At 46.2% G+C, this 19351-nt stretch overlaps 3 protein-coding genes across 3 annotated transcripts; 1 reads left to right on the forward strand and 2 right to left on the reverse strand.

Moving 5' to 3' along the window:
* Positions 1-445: 445 nt before the first annotated feature.
* zc3h13 (zinc finger CCCH-type containing 13) lies at positions 446-10208 on the reverse strand. Its single transcript, XM_083937716.1, has 20 exons — positions 10069-10208; positions 8528-8698; positions 8340-8443; positions 8127-8241; positions 7855-7966; positions 7586-7752; positions 7323-7468; positions 7022-7222; positions 6743-6910; positions 6281-6624; positions 5683-6165; positions 5301-5549; positions 4678-5194; positions 4306-4502; positions 2900-4126; positions 2092-2763; positions 1863-2003; positions 1548-1748; positions 1158-1321; positions 446-1004 (listed from the first exon to the last, which is right to left on the reverse strand). The coding sequence occupies exons 2-20, from the start codon at positions 8687-8689 to the stop codon at positions 822-824; spliced, it is 5553 nt and encodes a 1850-aa protein (XP_083793842.1). The 5' UTR covers positions 8690-8698; positions 10069-10208; the 3' UTR covers positions 446-821.
* Positions 10209-12731: 2523 nt separating this feature from the next.
* Positions 12732-15883, reverse strand: cpb2 (carboxypeptidase B2 (plasma); the record flags this gene model as incomplete). The annotated part of the gene is made up of 11 exons (XM_083938008.1): positions 12732-12946; positions 13036-13120; positions 13225-13427; positions 14023-14113; positions 14209-14319; positions 14428-14532; positions 14705-14806; positions 15008-15116; positions 15191-15315; positions 15403-15478; positions 15807-15883. The coding sequence occupies 11 exons, from the start codon at positions 15881-15883 to the stop codon at positions 12732-12734; spliced, it is 1299 nt and encodes a 432-aa protein (XP_083794134.1).
* A 367-nt stretch (positions 15884-16250) lies between these two features.
* alg11 (ALG11 alpha-1,2-mannosyltransferase) lies at positions 16251-19298 on the forward strand (the record flags this gene model as incomplete). Its single annotated transcript, XM_083937664.1, has 5 exons — positions 16251-16297; positions 17223-17444; positions 17628-17999; positions 18097-18662; positions 18754-19298. The coding sequence occupies 5 exons, from the start codon at positions 16251-16253 to the stop codon at positions 19035-19037; spliced, it is 1491 nt and encodes a 496-aa protein (XP_083793790.1). The 3' UTR covers positions 19038-19298.
* Between the last annotated feature and the right edge of the window lie 53 nt (positions 19299-19351).

Below are 19351 nucleotides of genomic sequence, written 5' to 3' on the forward strand. Positions count from 1 at the left end.
GTCTTTTCCTATTGGGAACATTTTGGCTCCTTTTTGGACGGAGTGGGCTGGTGAACGTTTAGGAGAGGAATTCCACATGGCAGTGTTCTGGGAGATCTGGTACTCTGCAGTCTATAGTGTGCTCTGCATTCACTTCAGTTCATTTCAGGTAGACATTGCCAAACCATTCAAAACAAACACATCAAGCAATACTGTTTCCAGAGACTAACAATTAGAACAAATTACATTCAATGAAAGAATAGTTTGGCAGTGCTTATTCATGAGAAACGTTCATTCAAGTCCCTGCAGGATGTTTAGGTGTCGTTGGTCAGTAACACTCTGCAGCAAATGCTATATATTTGTCCTGCAGATATATTTTGTAATATGATGTAAACAAAAATAGTAACAACATCAAGTGTCACATTATTTGAAGGCTGAACAGTCACACAGACCCGTTACAAAAATCAACATCTAACCATTTTAATGCAGTCGTAGTAACCAATGCACAATATACCAAAACAAAACATTTAAACTTGGTTAGGCAGGTGAAGTTGACAATTAAAAAGCTGCTCTAAAACATTGTAAAGCACAAAAAAAAAACATGAAAGAACTTTAGGTGTGTTTTATGCTTCTCATACATGGTTTATTACACCACCTCCATAGGCTAAAATGTCCAGTAGTCTATGGCACAGCACTTGCAAAACATGTAAAGCATAACGGAGTAAAATTCACAATATTTCCTCTCATGACTGAAAAGGCTATGTATGAGATGAAATGGGACAGAGTCATAGAGAGTTAGAGGTGTTCACTTTCATGTGTTTGACTCATTATACCCATTACTTTCAGGACACACACACCTCAGGCTTACTACCGGATGGAGCGGCCTCGGCTGCTGGTGCAGACCCACCATCAGGCCTCTCTGGGCCGGAGGCCTGGCCGGCCATGGTCCTTCTGAAGAGACGCATGCTCATCTGCAGCAGCTCGGTGTCCACCACAGGCGTAGTGGGGTACTGCTTGGTTAGGCCCTAAAGAAGGAGAGGTAGACTTAAAAACATCTCCCTTAACGGTGTAAGTGTAAAGTCAGCGTGAGTAAACGGCGTCCAGAGAAGCTGCAACACCGACACAAAGGAACTTCAGTATTAAATTCATTCTCCTGTCAGTGATTGGACGACATCTACCTTGTCATTTTTTAACAGTTGCCGGCGGATTGCGAAGTCTCTGCGGGCACATAGGGCCTTGCAGCAGGGCCCGAGGTTTCTCAGTAAACCCGCCCTCTCCACCCGCCTGTTCAGGGCCGCCATATTCAGGGCCCCCAGGTCATGCTCAAACATCTTGTCAGCATCTGGCAGGAAAGGGTAGACAAAAGTTTTCCATGGATGGATAACACAAAACAGACTTAACTCAGTTCAACTAAACAGAATTCAAGATAGCGAATACATACTGTACAAACTGTCACATTTAAATAATGTCATCATATCACTTACTTATTAAAATAAAATAAAGGAATCATAAGGAAAGCTAGAAGAAGAAGCACTGATGTGAAATGCTGAAGATGACAAAACTCTAACCTTTGGGGTCATCCAGCTCGGACTTGCACACCTCTTTGACCTGCTCCATGAGCTCAGGCCCAGCAAGTCGCTTGGAGATGCCCGCCCTGAGAAGCACGGCCCCTGGGGTGAAGCGGAGCAGCGCTGCCCCTGCTGCCCGCGGTTCCTGCTTCTGTTTGGGCATCAGGCTGGACCAGTCGACATCAATGACATCCAGGGGACCTGTCGACACATGGCATATTAGACTTGTCTAGAGAGCTTTCATTTAGACAGACGACATTTTTTTAAATTGAAAGGAAGGCTTAACATGTCCATTTCCATGGTATTTCCTGGTACCTGTAATTTTCTCATCATCTTGCTGATCCTCTTTTTTCTGACTGTCAGCCAGAATTTCATCCAGCTCATCATCACTGATTGGTTCATACTCCTCTCCCACAGATGCGACTGACTGATCGTCTTCTTTCCCATCATCGTCTCCTGAGAACACAGCACACAAAGATTCCTTTACATCCATGTTGATGATTCGCAAAGAAAGGAGGTATATAAAATGTTTTGATCTTCTTACCGTCGATGCTGTCTGTCTTCTCCGGCTCCCGTTGCTCTCCCATGAGATGGTGACTGTTGCTCGCTTTCTCCAGCTCTAGAGTGCTGAAGGCTTCTCTTGGCAGCAGAGGCTCGTAGTCGCCCCTCTCCTGTCTTATGATGTCCCCTCGCAGTTCACCTCTCATGTCGACCCGCAGGTCCCCTCGTCCGGGAGCCCTGGGGTCCCCGTGAGGTGGCAGGTCCATCATCATCATCCTCTCCCTCTCTCGATCTCCGCCTCGCTCCCCTCTGCCGTCTCTCTCCCGCTCCCTCTCTCGCTCTCTTTCACGCTCCCGTTCGTGCTGCTGGATGAGTCCATCGGGGAGTAAGCGTTCCCTGTCCCTGAGATCCCGCTCCCTCAGGAGAGGTTCCCTGCCAGGACGCATGAGCAGGGGCTCCCGTCCCCTGCTCGGCCAGTCCCTAGGTTCGGGCTCCCATTCTCTCTGCTGTTGTAGTGGTTGCTGGAGGAGAAGGGGCGGCTGCTGCTGCTGTTGCGGCGGCTGAGGCCTGAGGTCCTTTCGTTCCCGCTCAAATGGCTCTCTGTCTCTCTCCCGTTCTCTGCTGTCGTAAGAGCCGGCGCGGGACCTGGACGGGGCCTGCCTCTCAGAGTCAGGTGAGCTGCGCCTGGAGCTGTGGCTGCGGGAATCCTGCCGGTCTATAAGTGAGACAGATACAAGTCAGGCTGGGATCAGAGTTCATCGTTTTAAATAAGCATGATCCTTCATGTAGAGGTTACAAAAAAATGTATGTGCATGTTCAGCAAAGAAGTGTCAAGATATTTGTGTGTCTACCTGAAGAGGTGCTGCGGCTGGGCTCTCCTCTCCTCAACTGGTCGATTCGAGACTTCCTCTCGGCCCCTGGAGGTTCAGTCACGACCGGCCTCTCCCTCTCCCGCTCTCTTTCCCTCTCTCTCTCTCTGTCCCGAGAGTTGTTGCCCTGCAGCCTGCCCCGACGGGGTCGTGCGCCTTGGGGGTCTTCTCGATGGGCAGACTCGTTGGAGGGTGATCGCAGGCGTCTGGATGACGTGCGGCTCTGGTTGCTCCCCATGCTGCTGCTGCGCGTCGGCTCCGGGGGAAGTTTGCGGAGCAGGGGCTGTGACATGAGGGGCTGTGGAGTCAGAGTCGGCAGCAACATAGGAGGATCTTGAGGGAGCAGAGGGGCGATGGGAGGAGGGTTGCACCGCTCCCTGCCCACTCTGGGACCAGCGGCTCTCTTAAGAGGCTCAGCAGGAGCCCTCTCGACAGGAGCCAGCGGCGCTTGCACTTCCAGTCCTGCTCGGTCTGTGACCTCCTCATCTGACCAGTCACTGAAATTGTCCATTCTGGACAGTGGAGACGGCTCTGTGTTGCCTCCAGTAGCACGATGATCAGGCCTCAATGAGGGCGGTGGCGTCCGAGGACCCCTCTTCCTCTTATTGTGTGGCTGAGGAGCAGATGTATCCTCATCAGAGAGATCAGATTCTCCTTCTCTTTTCCGCTTTCTGTCAAGTGCCTTCTTCTTTGCACCTTTCCTGGGCGAGTGTGTGGGTGGAGGTCCATCTGTAGGACCGCTGGTTGGGTGCTCTGGGTTGAAACGATCTCCTGCACCAGCCAGGCTGCTGCCACCAACAACCTCCTCTTCTTTCCGACCCTTCTTCAAACCCTTCCTCTGCGACTTTGTCTTCTTTTTGCCCTCTTCATGGGACTGGGAGCCAGCGGTGTCTCTGTCTTCGCTTGCAGTGGCGAGGGCTGAGGGTGGGGGAGGTGGAGTGGACTCTCGTAGGTCTCTGCCTCTGCTACGGGAGTCAGGCGGGTTGTCTGCAAGGTGCTCTCCTCGCCGCTCGCCTCCTCTGCTTCGTTCCCCGCGAGTCTCCGGCTCGTCATGGCGGCTGCGTGCTTCCCTTTTGTCCCCGGCTACTCTGCGTTCCTCGTCCTTCCAGTGACTGGGCTTCTCGTCGGATGGGGCAGCCCTCAGTGGAGAACGTAATAAGGGCTCCTGGGGCCGCACCACCTGGCTCAGCAGGCGATTTTTGTCAGCACCTGCACATGAACAGTCACATAACCAAACTCAGTACTTGTACCAACAGTCAGATCACACACGGCTTCTCTGGGCCATTGCTGGGCTTTCCAGTTGATATTGGACATATTTGCTGTGGCATGATAAACACTGCATGTCCCCAATAAATAGGAGTGTGTCCTTGCAAAAATAATTTCCCTACTGTCCAATGGAGGCGGACACACTGGGCTGGGGAGGAGGGGCTGTGGGTGGAGCTTGGCCTGCCCTCGGCCAATTGGGCGCTCACTTTTTTCTTCCGCGCTGTTGTAGCCGTCGCTGTCTGCCGGACTGAGGTCCCGAGTTGCTCGCTTAGGCGAGGCTCGGGGGCTTGGGCTGCTCTCCACCCTGGGCCTCTTACGACTAAAGGGAGAGAAGAGAATTATAACACATCATTGCGTTTCAACAGAAAGAATGTCTTATAAATTAGTCTAGGACATGGTTCACTATAATCCCGAATAGTTTGGATAATGTTGCAGCATGTAAAAGAGGTAAAAAAAAAAGAGTGATATTAATGAAAGGATGGGCTGATACATGCCTTGTTTTGCGGTCATCTCGGGTGTCTCTAACGGTCCGGTCATCCCTGACGTCGTCTCTCCTTTCCCGCCTTTCCTCTCTCCCCCTCTCTCGCTCCTCCCATTCCCGCTGCCTCTCTCTCTCCCGCTGCTCCCTCTCTCTCTCCCTCTCCCTCCTTTCTCTCTCCCGTTCCTCCCTCTCTCTTTCCCTCTCTCTCTCCCTCTCTCTCTCCCGCTCCTCGCGCTCCCGTTCCCTCTCTCGCTCTCTCTCCCTCTCTCGTTCCCGCTCCCGCTCCCTCTCTCTGGCCCGTTCCCTCTCGGCCTCCTTCTCCCGCTCCTTTTCCCTCTCTCGCTCCCTGTCCTTCTCCTTCTCCCTCTCTCTCTCCCGCTCCCTGTCCCTCTCCCTTTCTCTTTCTCGGTCCCGGGTCCTGTCATCTCGTCTCTCTTCTGTTCTATCCGTCCTGCGATCATCCCTCCTCTCCTCCCTCTCAGACTCCTCTGATCTCCCCTGGTGTCTATTTGGGGAGGCTGCTCTTTGATCTGGGAAAAGAGAAAGTTAAAAAGCTTAGCCAAACTAATATAATATAATATAATATAATATAATATAATATATATTGTACAGGCTTAGAATAAAGCAAACCCTCACCTCTCTCTCGGTTGTCTCTGCGATCTCGCTCTCCATGCCCTCCTCTCCTGTCGTACGAGGAGTCTCGGGTCTGCTCCCCTCTCCTGTCACCCTCATAGCGATCTCGGTCTGAACCCCTCTCAGAGCTTCTTTCAGTAGCGCTGCGATCTGTGCTCCTCTCCACGCTCCGCTCTCGCACCGCGCTGCTCCGTGACTCCCAGTTGTCATGGCTGCTTTCCAGTTGGGAGCCGCGAGAGTTTCTGTTTGAGCCTGAAAGAAGATAAAAGGATACATCAGAGGGGGAAAAGACTCACACTGTGATCATAATATTGGTTATACAGGAGCTATAGATCACAGCAGTGTGCTTTAAGCAAATTTAATGTGAATGTAACTCTGTGTTTACCTTTGTCAGATGTTTCATTAGCACGCCCTCTCCCTCGTCCGTTCCTCTCAGCTCTGTCGGTCCTGTTCTCCGTCCTTCCTTCAGCTCTCCCTCCATCTTCACGTCCATGACCTCTCCCGTAACTCCTGTCTTCCTGAGCTGGTTCCTCCTTCCTATGGGTGTCTGTCCTCTCCCTTTCTCGCTCTCTGTCCTTCTCCCTCTCCTTCTCACGGTCCCTCTCTCGCTCCCGTTCGCGGTCACGCCGCTCCGGCGACTCTCGACTGGAGCGGGTCTCTGTCCTGCTCTCTCTGGAGTCCTTAACATCCCTGTTGTCTCGATGGTCACGAGAGTCTCTGGTTGTTTCCCTTCCTCGGTCGCGAGCGTCCCGCCGCTCCCGGGCCTCTCTGGTTTCCCGGTCGTCGCGAGTGTCCCGTGATGACACCTGCTCAGAGTCGTAGTCCCGATCCTCGCGGAAGCTTTCCTTCTCTCGCTTGCTGCGGCTCTCTGTTTATAAGAGAGAGGCAAAAAGCTTACCAATTGATGAAAGAAGTAATTTAAAATTTAATTTAATCAAACCAAACAGAGACTTGAGAAAAACAAGACTAGAACAAAAAGTTACCATCTCTGCGCTCTTGTCTGCGCTCCTGAGTAGGCGGGCTTCTCTCTCTTTCACCACGGCTCCTCTCGCGGCCCCTGGAGTGACGCTGGCTGGGGCTCGATCGGTCAGATCGTCGGTGGGGCGAGGAGGTGTCGTGGGAGGCGGGAGGTGACCGGGACCGGCGGGAGCTCGGAGGGGGGGAGGCAGAGGCAGGGGCTGCTGTGCCTCGGTGGTAGGTGGGAGAGGATGAGCGGCGCCGCCGAGGAGACGAAGAGTGCCGCTGGGCCGAGGAACCCGAGTGGGAGGAAGGGGAGTGGTGGCGGGGAGGAGTCGGGGTACGTTGATGGCGTGGAGGAGAGGGTGACCTGCAGCAGCAAAGCATGGTTTTATACTGGCATTTACTCATTCAAGTACAATATTGCTATGATCATTACCGAATAATACCTAAGACCTGGAACATAAGCTCAGCCCACACATGCTCACCTGCGAGGAGGGGAGGCCAGTACAGGGGTCTTATGGGACGAAGCTTTAGGAGAGGTGGATTTCTTCCTGGCTGGGGGTGAGGTGCCCCTAAATGGAGATGAGATGCTACCAGAACGCTCCTCTGATGTCACTGACCGCTTGGCCTTGGTGGAACTGTCTGATCTGTCCCTATAAACATCACAGTTATGTTCAAAATGAGAGATTCTTTCATGAACAGCCACAAAAACCATGAATAGGCAGAGTCGGCTGATTGCGCCAACGCTTAGAGCCACACGTTACCTGCGTTTTTCCTTCTTCTCTTTGTGTTTTTCTGCATCTCGCCCACGATCTTTCGCCTCCTTCAGCTTCTCTTCAGACTTCTCTTTGTTTTTGTGCTTGCCTTTGTGTTTCTTCCCTGTCACAGGAAGGTCGAGAGGGACTGGTGGAGGTGGACTTGGGGTACGGGGCCCTTTCTTCTTGCTGTGGCTCCCTTTGGAAGGCCTAGATGGAAGAGGATAGACAATGTCTGATAAACGGCCAGGCCCCCTACTCAATGTCACTGAAGTTTGGTGAGTAGAATGTAGCAGCCCTTGACTCCTACCTGACAGATTCTGAAGCAGGTGAGGCTGCTGGCGCCTTCTTCTCTTTCTTCCCAGAGCCTCCTTTATTTCCACTTTTGTGTTTTGGGGATCTACTGGATTTCCTGGGCGAGGGTGAATCTTTATTGCTTAACGGCTCGGGGGAGGCCTGATGGACACACGACATCAGGTGGAAATTAAAATCAGTGTCCCTCGTACAGACAGCTACTTCAGCGCAGCACTTTCAGCCACTGACAGTCATTAAGCTTCGAAACTGGTCACTTACCTTTGGCATGGCCGTGGCTCTTGTTTTGCTCGGGGTCTCATCTTTCTTGATGAAAATCTCATCCCTCTTTTCCAAGTTCTCCTGCTCCAATTTCATGAGCTCACGTTGAATCTTCTGGCGCTTCATCTCTAGGGACAACTCGTAATCGTAGTCACCGATATCTGAGTCTTAAGGAGCAAGAACACAGAGACAAATCTTAGCATCTGTAACTTCGAAGTTTGTATTAGTGCAAGTGAGCGGTCTTTAAAATGTGAGCAAAACTAGCTAACCTTCACGGTTGGTTTCCCACTCTGTGGGCTCTTCTTCACTGGCTGGGGTGCGCTCCTTTGTGATTTTTATATCCTCCTTTTCCCTGTGTCGGCCTCTGGAGGAGTCTCTCTGCTGTGGGTGGATACACACAGATGTTAGAATGACACCCACGTGTTGTAGGTGCAAGTTCAAAAAATGATTCACATTCAAGTCAGCTACAGAATAATTTAAATTCCAGCATATTCAACGAGATTTCTTTACAAAGCAGAGACATAAGGAGCAGAGGACTCACTCTGGCTGTGGGGGATGCGGGCTCGTCTAGGTCTCGCTTGGAGTTTTCTGGGTCAACATCCTGTCTTTTATTCTTCATCCTCTCCCGCAGATCACCTGTGGGTCTCTCGGCTGACCTGCTCCATTAAAGACACACAAGTTGTCGGTCAGTGATATGATGCTTTAGAAAACAATAAGCCACTTGTTTTGATGTGGATAACAGCGGGGATCTTACCGACTAAAGCTAAATCCTTTGCCTCGTGGCTGAGTTCCATGTGTGTAGCGACAAGTGTTGCCGTAACTGCAATTACCAGTCTTCAGCCAGTTTCTACAGTGACTCTGAAAGACGCATACAAATGAGTCTGGTGAGATGAGGCAACATGCGCTGAAAGGACACAAGTATTTTGCACAGGTTATACGTACATCAGCAGCATTACTCCCAGTGCTGGGGCCAAGTCTTTCAAACACACTAGGCCGGCGGGAGGGGGCTGAGGGGTTGCTGGTGCTGCTGGTCGTGGTGCTGCTGCTGCTATCAGATATGGTTTTTGAATTCTCCACTGTTACCTTCCGCCTGATCTTGGACATTCTGCAGGACTAGAAATATAACGCTTCAGTGAGTAAATCCTCTGATTCAATAAAACTCCTCACACACTAAGACTTCAGCAAGGGTGTTAAATAAGTATGAATAGAAAGTTTGTTGAACGATTGATAAAAACGTATTTCCAATATGTAAATGAAATTAAAACAGAAACCAAAAATAACAAAGCAAAAATGATTACACCACTGCGGGCAGACAATATATATATTTATATATATATTTGCAAATAAACTAATTAAATCACATATTCAAAAAAGGAATGGAGGAAAAAGTATAACCTATTCAATCTAACCCCTTCTCTATAATTAGTAGTATTTATTTATTTTTTCCTCTTATGTCAACTACAACTCAATGTTATTTTATATGAGAATATAAATACTTTATTGATCGCAGGCTGGGAAATAGCAGTAATATAATATGATGATGATCCCTTCAATTTAACAAAATAAATAAACAGTAGTAGAGGAGTAATGGAGTAAAAGGCATGCAGAATAAAGTCATATATTTGCAGAATATAAAGTCCCCTATTTGCATACTATAAAGTCCTATATTTGCAGAATAAATAGTCATACATTTGCATAATATAAAGTCCTATATTTGCAGAATAAAGTCCCATATTTTCAGAATATAAAGTCATATATTTGCAGAACATAGTCATATATTTGCAGACTATAAAGTCCCATTTTTTTCAGAATATAAAGTCATATATTTGCAGAATATAAAGTCATATATTTGCAGAATATAAAGTCATATATTTGCAGAATATAAAGTCATATATTTGCAGAATATAAAGTCATATATTTGCAGAATATAAAGTCATATATTTGCAGAATATAAAGTCATATATTTGCAGAATATAAAGTCCTATATTTGCAGATATATGCAGAATATAAAGTCCTATATTTGCAGAATATAAAGTCATATATTTGCAGAATATAAAGTCCTATATTTGCAGATATATGCAGAATATAAAGTCATATATTTGTAGAATATAAAGTCATATAATTGCAGAATATGAAGTCATATATATGCAGAACATAAAGTCCTATATTTGCAGCTGAGGGAGGTTAATAACAGTCATTGATCCGGCGCTTCCACTTTGTTGAGAACAAATGAAATACTTATTATTTACATATTTTAATAGAGCAACTTTCTTGAAAGATAGTTATGTATAGACGTGTCTGCCTGCGGCTCTCACATGTGTATCAGCATATCCCAAACTAACATGCAAATGCTTGGATGAATGATAATGCTAAAGTTAGTTAGCCGAGGAGCTAATGACTTTTATGCTAGCGTGAGGCCTTCACGGCACCTTCGGTAGCTGCTCCACAGTGTGTTACAGTTAAACGTAAAAAAGCCGGCTCACCCAATATACTGGTTCGGCGTCTCATCTACTTAAGTTCAGGTGGTGGATTCAGACCTTGTAGAAATAAAACAAGGCTTATTCTTTAATAAAACCAAAGGCAGAGGCTGCCGTGAGCGGCTTCATGTTGGCGGAGGGTGTGCATCCTCTTCTTCTTCTTCTTCTTCTTCTTCTTCTTCTACTCTCTTATTAAAGGCGGAGCCAAACCAACGTTTAAAGCGCATACCGCCCCCTACTGCCCCAGAGCAGGTACTGCATGTTAGATGCAAGATTCAAGTTCAAGAAGCTTTATTTTTTATTTATTATTGTGCAACAGTTTCAATGCAAAGACGGGAAAGGGTCAGAGTAACCATAAGCTAACAAAATCAGATCAAAATAAAGCTAACATCAAATAAATTAACTAGATTTGACAGAGTGCAACAGACAATGTGGTTAAACGTAGGTTTATACAATATACAACAATACGCAGCGTGCAGTTCGCAGCATATTGAAATAAAATAAGTACAAACTAAATAAGTGATAAGTGATAACAGTGTTAAAGGTGTAGCAGCATTTCTTACTGGACTAAGTTACAGTACAACTAAATAAAGTGATGCAGTGATGATATAAAGTGATATAAAGTGACATTTTCTCAGGACACAGTGTCTCCACTGTCCCTTAAATGAAATAATACATCAATGCATAAATAAATGTATAAATGAATAAATACTTTACACTCATACTTACATTTCTGTTCACCTACATTTATTTATTTCTGTGTCCATATGTTAATGAGGTAGGAGGTCCCATATATTCATGCATTTATTTATTCATTTACTTCAGCATTTTATGTATTCATTTATATGTTTCTTTATTTATGCATGTGTTTGTTTATTCCTGTATTCATTTATTTATGCATTTCTTTATTGAGATTGAACTGAAACATGCAGAAAAACGCACCTCTCTCTTTACTCTCAGGTGTTTCAGTGTCTCTTAAGTGTATGTGGTCCCACCCAGTGGTGCAGTGGAAGTTGATGAGGTGGGGGTACTACGTGGTAGATGAGTATGTAACCATGAAAGGAGTGGGTAAACGTACATCTAATTATTATTCTGTCATGCAAAAAGAAGAGACACCATTAGTCTGAAATAAAAGATACCAAACTCCTTTATAATCCAGTGCCTTTCTGGCTTAAAGGTGGGTATACTGTAAACTCCCAGAATAAGAGGTGTGTATACCCTCCACTACACGACTGGTCACTCCTTCAGGAGAGGAAGGGCAGCAGCATCTTTAGCATTATCATTCATCCATTGGAAGAGCTTGATGTGTGCTCTTCTTCTAGGTTGGCGTCTCAGGTGTCGAGGCTGCCTGACAGATTTGAGCCCAGGGTGGCACACCTGCTCTCCTGTAGAGGGTTATCTACCTGTAAGGCCCCAAGGTTGAGCCAAAATTTACTTTTAACCTTGGCTCACTCCCTGGTGGATCCACCTAAGAGGCCTGAGGTGTACATTTGTCCCTCCACGGCGTGGCCTTTCCAACGCTGTATTCATTTTTGATCCATGACAATGTTGAGATTTCCTTCAAAATGGCGGCCCGATAGATGCAAATATGGAAGTAACATTTTGGGCTATATCTTAGTCTGTAGAATAAAACTGTGAACGCTCATCATCCTGTTACGCTCAAACAGTGGTTTTGATGTGGGGATGACTATTCACTGAAAATTTGACCCCCTAAAAAAAACGTAAGAGGGGTACCCCATTTTTTTTAAATCTCCAAATTTCTTCAAAATCCCCTCGCTACTAGAGTGGCTTGAGATTAAGAGAGACGTGTCAGTATTTTTGTTCTCCATCCTACCCAAGCCAAGATATAGCCCAAAATGTTACCTCCAAAGTCCCACCTATCTCAAAGGGGCGGCCATTTTGAATGAAAACTAAACTTTGTTGTAGGACAAAACCCCAGACAGCATTGGAACGCTCTCTGCGAGGGGAGAAAGAGGCTGTGCCCCTAATTATTTATAAAATTTAAACCCCAATAACATAAAAACTCAGTCTGGTACAAAACAAATTCACCCCCCACTGTTGTCATGGGGATATGACCTTAACATACAGACTAGAATGTTATTTGTACCAGGCCTTAAATAAGTTTAATTATGCTGTGAAATCGGCCTGTTTAACATGGGGGTCAATGAGAAACTGCTCTATTGTGCAAACTACTCCTAGTGGACACTCAGAGAACTGCAGTTTTTGGCACTTCCATATTGGATCAACCAGGAAGTCACTGTGGTGGGGGCTTGATCTGAACCCATCATCTAAAAACTTAGCTTCACTTCACTTCATTTGCAACAATCATCCAAATTCACATCTAAATGAATGGGATTTTAGAACGAATGAGTCTTATCGGCCCATGTTAGGAAAAAAGAGAGGTAATTGCAGAGCGGCTGTATGAGATTAAATTACATCGTACATGAATGTTTATTAAGACTGCACACATTATTAGTACCATCTATAACACAACCATAATATTGTTCTCGCCAAGAATGATAGCAAACATTATTCATAACTTTGTGATGTAGCATGATGATGTAGTTTTCATTGGAACTACTCTCTATGTAAGTGTTTCCCCACATGTTTTTGTCTTTATGTTCACAAAAATGGTTTCAAATGAAGAACTCAATGGCAGGTGTGACTGCTCAGACAGTTTGAGGAGGACCTGTTGCCGCTTGTGTTTTCTCCATAACTTTGAGCGCAATGGTCTTCACAGCGATCAGAGCTTCATTGCACGCCCCAGCAATGTGAGACGGTGGCAGGAGGAAGCCGTAACGCCCACGGTCTTGGAGCTCAAATGTGAAGGAGTATTTGATGCCAAGGTTATACGCCCAGTCGTCAGAGCCACCAGGAGCCAAGTCTGGGGAACACACAATGACAAACATGTATATTTTGTAAGTGACACAATCACGTCACGCTGTTTTTGCTTTAAAGAGAAGTCTTACTTACATATCGTCTTTGCTCCAGAACCATATTTGTAGTTGTTCCTGTAAAATCTTCTGATCTTCTGGGCGGCCTCTTGAACCATTTCAAGCTTTTAAGAAAAGACACAAACCCTTAGAAAGAACAGTTAAAAGTAGGAGAATACGATCTTTTCAAACACCTCTGAATGTGAGAGCTACGACTGTAAACCCTCACCAGGTCTTTGTGGTTCTCTGCTTCTTCTAAGGTGCAGGAGTACGGGAAGAGCAGCATCTGAGAGTAGGAGTGGGTGCTGAAGTAAATCTGAACTGAGTCCTTGTGAGTGCGCAGAAAGTTGGCCACGGCCTCAGACTCGGGTTCTGACTCGGGGAACGCACCGCAGTAGATCTCACTGCAGGGCTCATCAGAAGCTCCCTCCGCTGGAAGACACAGAATCACTTTACCTTATCGATGCTACTGTGACTCATATATGATCAGTTAATAAGCAGAAGAATGAGTTTAGAGGTCCCATATTGTAAAATATGAGGTACCACATCATTAAGCAGGACAAGGTTCTGTATAAATACTGTGAAAGTATCAAAACATGAAATGAGAAATGCACACAGTCTGTAGTCAGAAACTGTGTCTTTTAACGCATTGTCAAGACTTTTGTACAGTTGTGATGTCACAAATATACTATAGACAGGTAGAAAGTGCGGCTACAGTGCTGTTACAGTCATTCCACAGCAGCAATGATGGTGCAGAGACCCAGAGAATACAGTAAAACGCTGACCAATCAGAGCAGACTGGGCTTTTTCAGGATGGCGTCTTAAAGAGACAGGCGCTCAAACGGAGCGTTTCAGAATCCAGGTATATTCAGACAGACAGAATGAAAAAAATAATGTGTTTTGAACATTAAAGCATGCAAACATGTTCTAGAAGAGACCCAAAATACAACCTGAATATGAGCAAAATATGGGACCTTTAATGCGTTCATGAAAAACCAGGGGGCTGTAATGTGAGAAGAAGACTTACTGCACCAGTTGGCATCAAAGTTTCTGTTGAGGTCGACCCCGACGCAGTTGCTGTTCCTGCTGACGGAGCGGTTCTTCCTCCACATCCTGTTCTGAGACAAAAACAATAAATCATGAGCACAGTGGAAATTGTTTCCTTTACAAGCGCTCGAGCACTTAAGAACACACACAAAGTATGCATGCTTACTTTTGTCCACGTGTACTTGTATCCATCAGGGTTCATAACAGGCAGGATGTAGACGTCCATGTTGTCCAGGATATTAGTAAGGTCTCGGTTTAGCTTGTAAAATGACAAAGACTGCACGAGAAAGGACATTGATGTCAGTGCCAGACCTGTGTGAAGCTGCCCCGATGATGTTACTGCAAGCCATTACCCCTTTATTGATACTGCATTACATATACTCACATATTGTACAAACCATAAGCAGAAAGCAGGAGAGACCCACTCTCTGGCATGGATCCCACAGTCAATCCACATCGCTTTCTTATTCGGCCTGTTATTCAGAGACAACTAAGAAAAAAAGACTTCATTTAAAACAAAGAACAAACACGGCCTCATTTATCTTATTTTATACATAGATTTGTTCAACTAAAATACTTCTAAATAGCAAAAATAAGGATTCATTTGTGCTGAATGTATGCAAAATGATCAACAAGCATCTGTATCAGGTGATGGCGTTTACCTTCAGAACATACAGTGGTCGCTTTTCATACGAGGAGCCAATGAGAATGGCTTTGACCGTTTCAGGGTTTTCCTGTTGGGTCCTGTTTATCCAATAATAGATCTGCAGAATTCATGTGTTTTCTGAACATTAAAGCACGTAAACATGTTCTAGAAACCTAAAATACAAGTATGAACCTGAAATGAGCTCAATATTGGACCTTTAAAATGTTAAATGTGTGCAATTAACACCTCTCTGACAAACAATCAACAAAAACTCAGAGTTATGAAGGTAGAATCTGACGGGTAAATATACAAAGCATACATCCTCCAGACTGTGATATCTCTCGTAGAAAGTAGAGCCGCTTCGGGGGTCGGTGGAGTCGTTCCTTGTCTGCATCTCAATCAACTCGTGGGTGTTGGTCAATAACACCCTAAAGAGAGCATACAAGTAAATAAGAAAACTTCCAAACTAATTTCACGAGTGTGTTTCACATATGCAACATACTCGTGTGTTATGGCGTGTTTCTGCAGCAGATCCTTGACCGTCTCTGAGCTGTTTGCAGAAACAAACAGGTGAACCTCGGTTTCCTCTTTGATGTACTGGGGTGACACAGGCTGCCATAAGGCTGTCTGGAAGAAAATATGCAACATAATGATTCATACAAGGAAGACAAAACAGGAGATGCAATCACTGATGAAGAAAAGTCTCATTTCTACCTCAAAATGAGTGGAAACATTCTTCAAGACTTCCACTTGTTCCTGTGTTTTCGGGGTGATAGATAGAAGTTGGTCTCTGGATAAAAAAGAACATAATCAGTAAATCAGTGTCCCGTGTGAATGATGTAGATCCCCCTGTGGCAATCATAAACAAATACGTCGCAATATATTCAACTGTATTTGTGTCAGAATACAAAGGTGTGGTGTTTAAGTCCAAGAAGCTTTGTTAAAAAATGGTGTCATTGATCTATAGAGTTTGCATCTGCGTTAACGCAACATATAGTGAGGCATGGGGGGGTGTGTTTGCATAGATGCGTCATAGCCGACTTTCCTTGTGGAAAACAGTCACATCAGAAGATAACAAACACACATACTGCTTTGCGAGTTTCCTCAAATCAACTTACTGCGTTTCCGCGCAGAGTCCCGTGTTCAGGAGTCTGTCCAAATTCAAGAAAACAAACAAAATCAACAGAGTCTTCATGGTGTCAGGATCCAGACTGGAAATGATAGCGGTCTGTCCAAACCATGGGGATAGGGACACATTATTGATTCAAACAGTGTTGATTTAGAAGTTAAACATTAGTTTTTTTTGAAAGACGAGGGCATAGGTCAGCCATCACCGCTGACTGACAGCAGGTAAGGGTATTGCTGGTCCTATATTGTGAGTAGTTTAGATATTTGTGTAATTTACATGTGCCTAAATGAATGTTAACTTTACAATATTACTTTTCATCAGTTAAAGGTCGCTGCAGTGATTCCTCCTGTCCTGTGGGTGGCGCCACACAAATACAAACACAAGTTGGAAACAGGAGCAGGAAGTGATGGTTGTTTCATTTCTCTGGGCAAAGATGTCGGGCCACGATCAGTTGGTCCTCTGTCTGTGTGAATTAACAAGGTAAGATATTAGTTTATTATTATTTTTGTATTACAAGACGTTAAGTGTTCATTTTGAAAGCGTACTTACCCTGTTATATGTCGCTGTGTGTCGCATTATTCAACGCTAACGTGTTTTCCTGTTGGTCTAACGTCACTACTGCTAGTGTTGCCCTGGACAACACGTTTATTAACGGTTACTAAATCAACGTCACGACTGCTAGTGTTGCCATTGACAACACGTTTATTAACGGTTACTAAAATCAACGTCACGACTGCTAGTGTTGCCCTGGACAACACGTTTATTAACGGTTACTAAATCAACGTCACTACTGCTAGTGTTGCCATGGACAACAAGTTTATTAACGGTTACTATATTAACGTCACTACTGCTAGTGTTGCCATTGACAACACGTTTATTAACGGTTACTAAAATCAACGTCACGACTGCTAGTGTTGCTAAGGACAACAAGCTTTTTAACGTAAATAATAATTAAATAATTAGTAGGCAGCACTTTGCTATAGTCGTACATTAGCCTGTAGCCTATCAAGCTAACACACAGTCTATTTCAGTCTAATTATATTTTACAATAAGTAATATTCATTCAAACCGCATATCATGGCCTTATTCATGCGTTATGCACATGTGCAACACCCCTGAAGTCACAATAACATTCATACCCCCTGGTTACACTTAAGCTTTTGCTGTAATGTCGGCTTTAAATGCTTAAGGGTCTTTAATCAAAACAGCACTTGTACATAAAGTCTTTAATTCTGTGAGACAACCTTCAGGAAAGCCAAATATGTGCACATCTTTAAAAAGCATCAACTTGTTTCCTTCCATTTTGTGAGCACAATAGCTTTTATACATGTTCACTCCCATTTCTTCCCCTAAAATGGGCTTGCTGATTACCTATAACTCACTGTGTTGGATCTCTGTGTTTCAGATTGCTGTGGAAGTTGCTGCTCCCCCTGGTGTTCCTGTGTGTGCTGCTGAGCGCCGTCCTGGTCCTGCTGGTGTTGGCGGTGCGCTTCTGGCTTCAGAGCAGCAGGAACGCTCGGCGGGCACGGGACGGCCGCCCCACGGTGGCCTTCTTCCACCCCTACTGCAATGCCGGGGGTGGGGGAGAGAGGGTGCTCTGGTGTGCTATCAGGGCACTGCAGAGCAGGTAATGCTGATGAATTCATTTTGATGATGTTTTGTGATCCTCTGTGCTCACTAGTTACTGACTTACTGCGTTTTCAAAACTGCATCTTGAAGTAGAGTGGACATGAGTGATCGAAACGAGGTGTGGCGTAGGTAATGCTTTTGGCATCTAACTACCTGCTGCTTATGTGCAATCAATCTGCAGGTACGCGGACATCAACTTTGTGGTGTACACGGGGGACCTGGGTGTGACGGGACAGCAGATCCTGGATGGGGCTCGGCGGCGTTTCAACATCGTGCTCCCCCGCCCGGTTCAGTTTGTGTTCCTGAGGCACCGGCTGCTTGTGGAGCCCGGCCTGTTTCCCCACTTCACCCTGCTGGGGCAGAGTGTGGGCTCCATCTTCCTTGGGTGGGAGGCGCTGACGGAGTTTGTCCCGGACCTTTACATCGACTCCATGGGCTACGCCTTCACTCTGCCTCTTTTCCGCTACTTGGGAGGCTGTAGCGTGGGGAGCTACGTTCACTACCCCACCATCAGCACTGACATGCTGTCTGTAGTGAGAGAGAGGAACCCCAGGTAATAAATAAAATGTTACAAACAGAGATCAAACCAGTGATTCTAAACTTAAATCTCTTTCTAACCCCCCAAATAACACAAACTGTTAATGTCCCAGGTTCAACAACCAAGACTACGTCACCAACAGTCTGTTCCTGAGTGCGTTCAAGGTGGTCTACTACTGCCTGCTCGCCCTGCTCTACGGCATGGCCGGCTCCTGCAGCGACCTCGTCATGGTCAACTCCTCCTGGACCCTCGACCACATCCTGTCACTGTGGCGCGCTCCCAACCGCACCAGTGTGGTCTACCCACCCTGCGACGTCAGCGCGTTCTTGGACGTCCCGCTGGAGGAGGACGGGGACAGGAAGTGCCACACGATCGTTTCTATCGGGCAGTTCAGGCCGGAGAAGGACCACCGGATGCAGATCAGAGCTTTCAAGAAGGCGTTAGACAGGAGGAGGGAGGGCCTGGGGGGACGGGAGGCACTGAAGCTGGTTCTGATTGGTGGATGCAGGAACCAGGAAGACGAGGACAGGGTGCTCATGTTGAGGGGGCTGTGCCAGGAGCTGGGCGTGGGCGACAGGGTGGAGTTTAAACTGAACGTCCCCTTCGAGGAGCTGAAGAGAGAGTTGGGAGCAGCCACCATCGGACTGCATACCATGTGGAACGAGCACTTTGGAATAGGTAAATAATCAGGCAGTGGTTACGTTTAGATGGTCTTGATTCATTTCTACGATATCAAGAGTGCATCTTCTCTCTTCTTTTTCTCCTCCAGGCATCGTTGAGTGTATGGCAGCGGGGAAGATCGTTCTGGCGCACAAGTCCGGTGGTCCCAAGCTGGACATCGTTGTACCTTTCGAAGGACGCCAGACAGGCTTTCTGGCTGATGACGAGGACGGTTACGCGGAGGCCATAGAGAGGATCCTAGCGCTGCCCGCCTCCACTCGGATGCAGATCAGACGCAACGCGCGTCAGTCCGTGGCTCGCTTCTCAGATCAGGAGTTTGAAGCCTGCTTCCTCGCTGCCATGGAGCCTCTGATGGGAACAATCGAACGATGAGAAGAGGACTTTCTCTGTGTGTGTGTGCATGCACAGCTAACGTGATGATACGGGCTATTTGGCACTTTTTTGCACCTTTACTTTGATGCACTTGTCTTACACTTTTAACGGCGTTAAAAGTGTAAGACTAGTGACTAAATCTGATACAGAGGTCACTCACATGCTCACACAGAGAGCTGCTGAGTACAGTTTAGAGACACGACCCCATAGCAGACACAGATCATTCTGTCCAGGCAGTCAATTTCGTTTTGCTCATGTTAATCCAGCTACAGATAATTGCGTAGTTCTGTTCCAGTTATATTTGTAAATACAAA

Source organism: Echiichthys vipera (assembly GCF_963691815.1).
Source record: "Echiichthys vipera genome assembly, chromosome: 23".
Taxonomy (NCBI): domain Eukaryota; kingdom Metazoa; phylum Chordata; class Actinopteri; order Perciformes; family Trachinidae; genus Echiichthys; species Echiichthys vipera.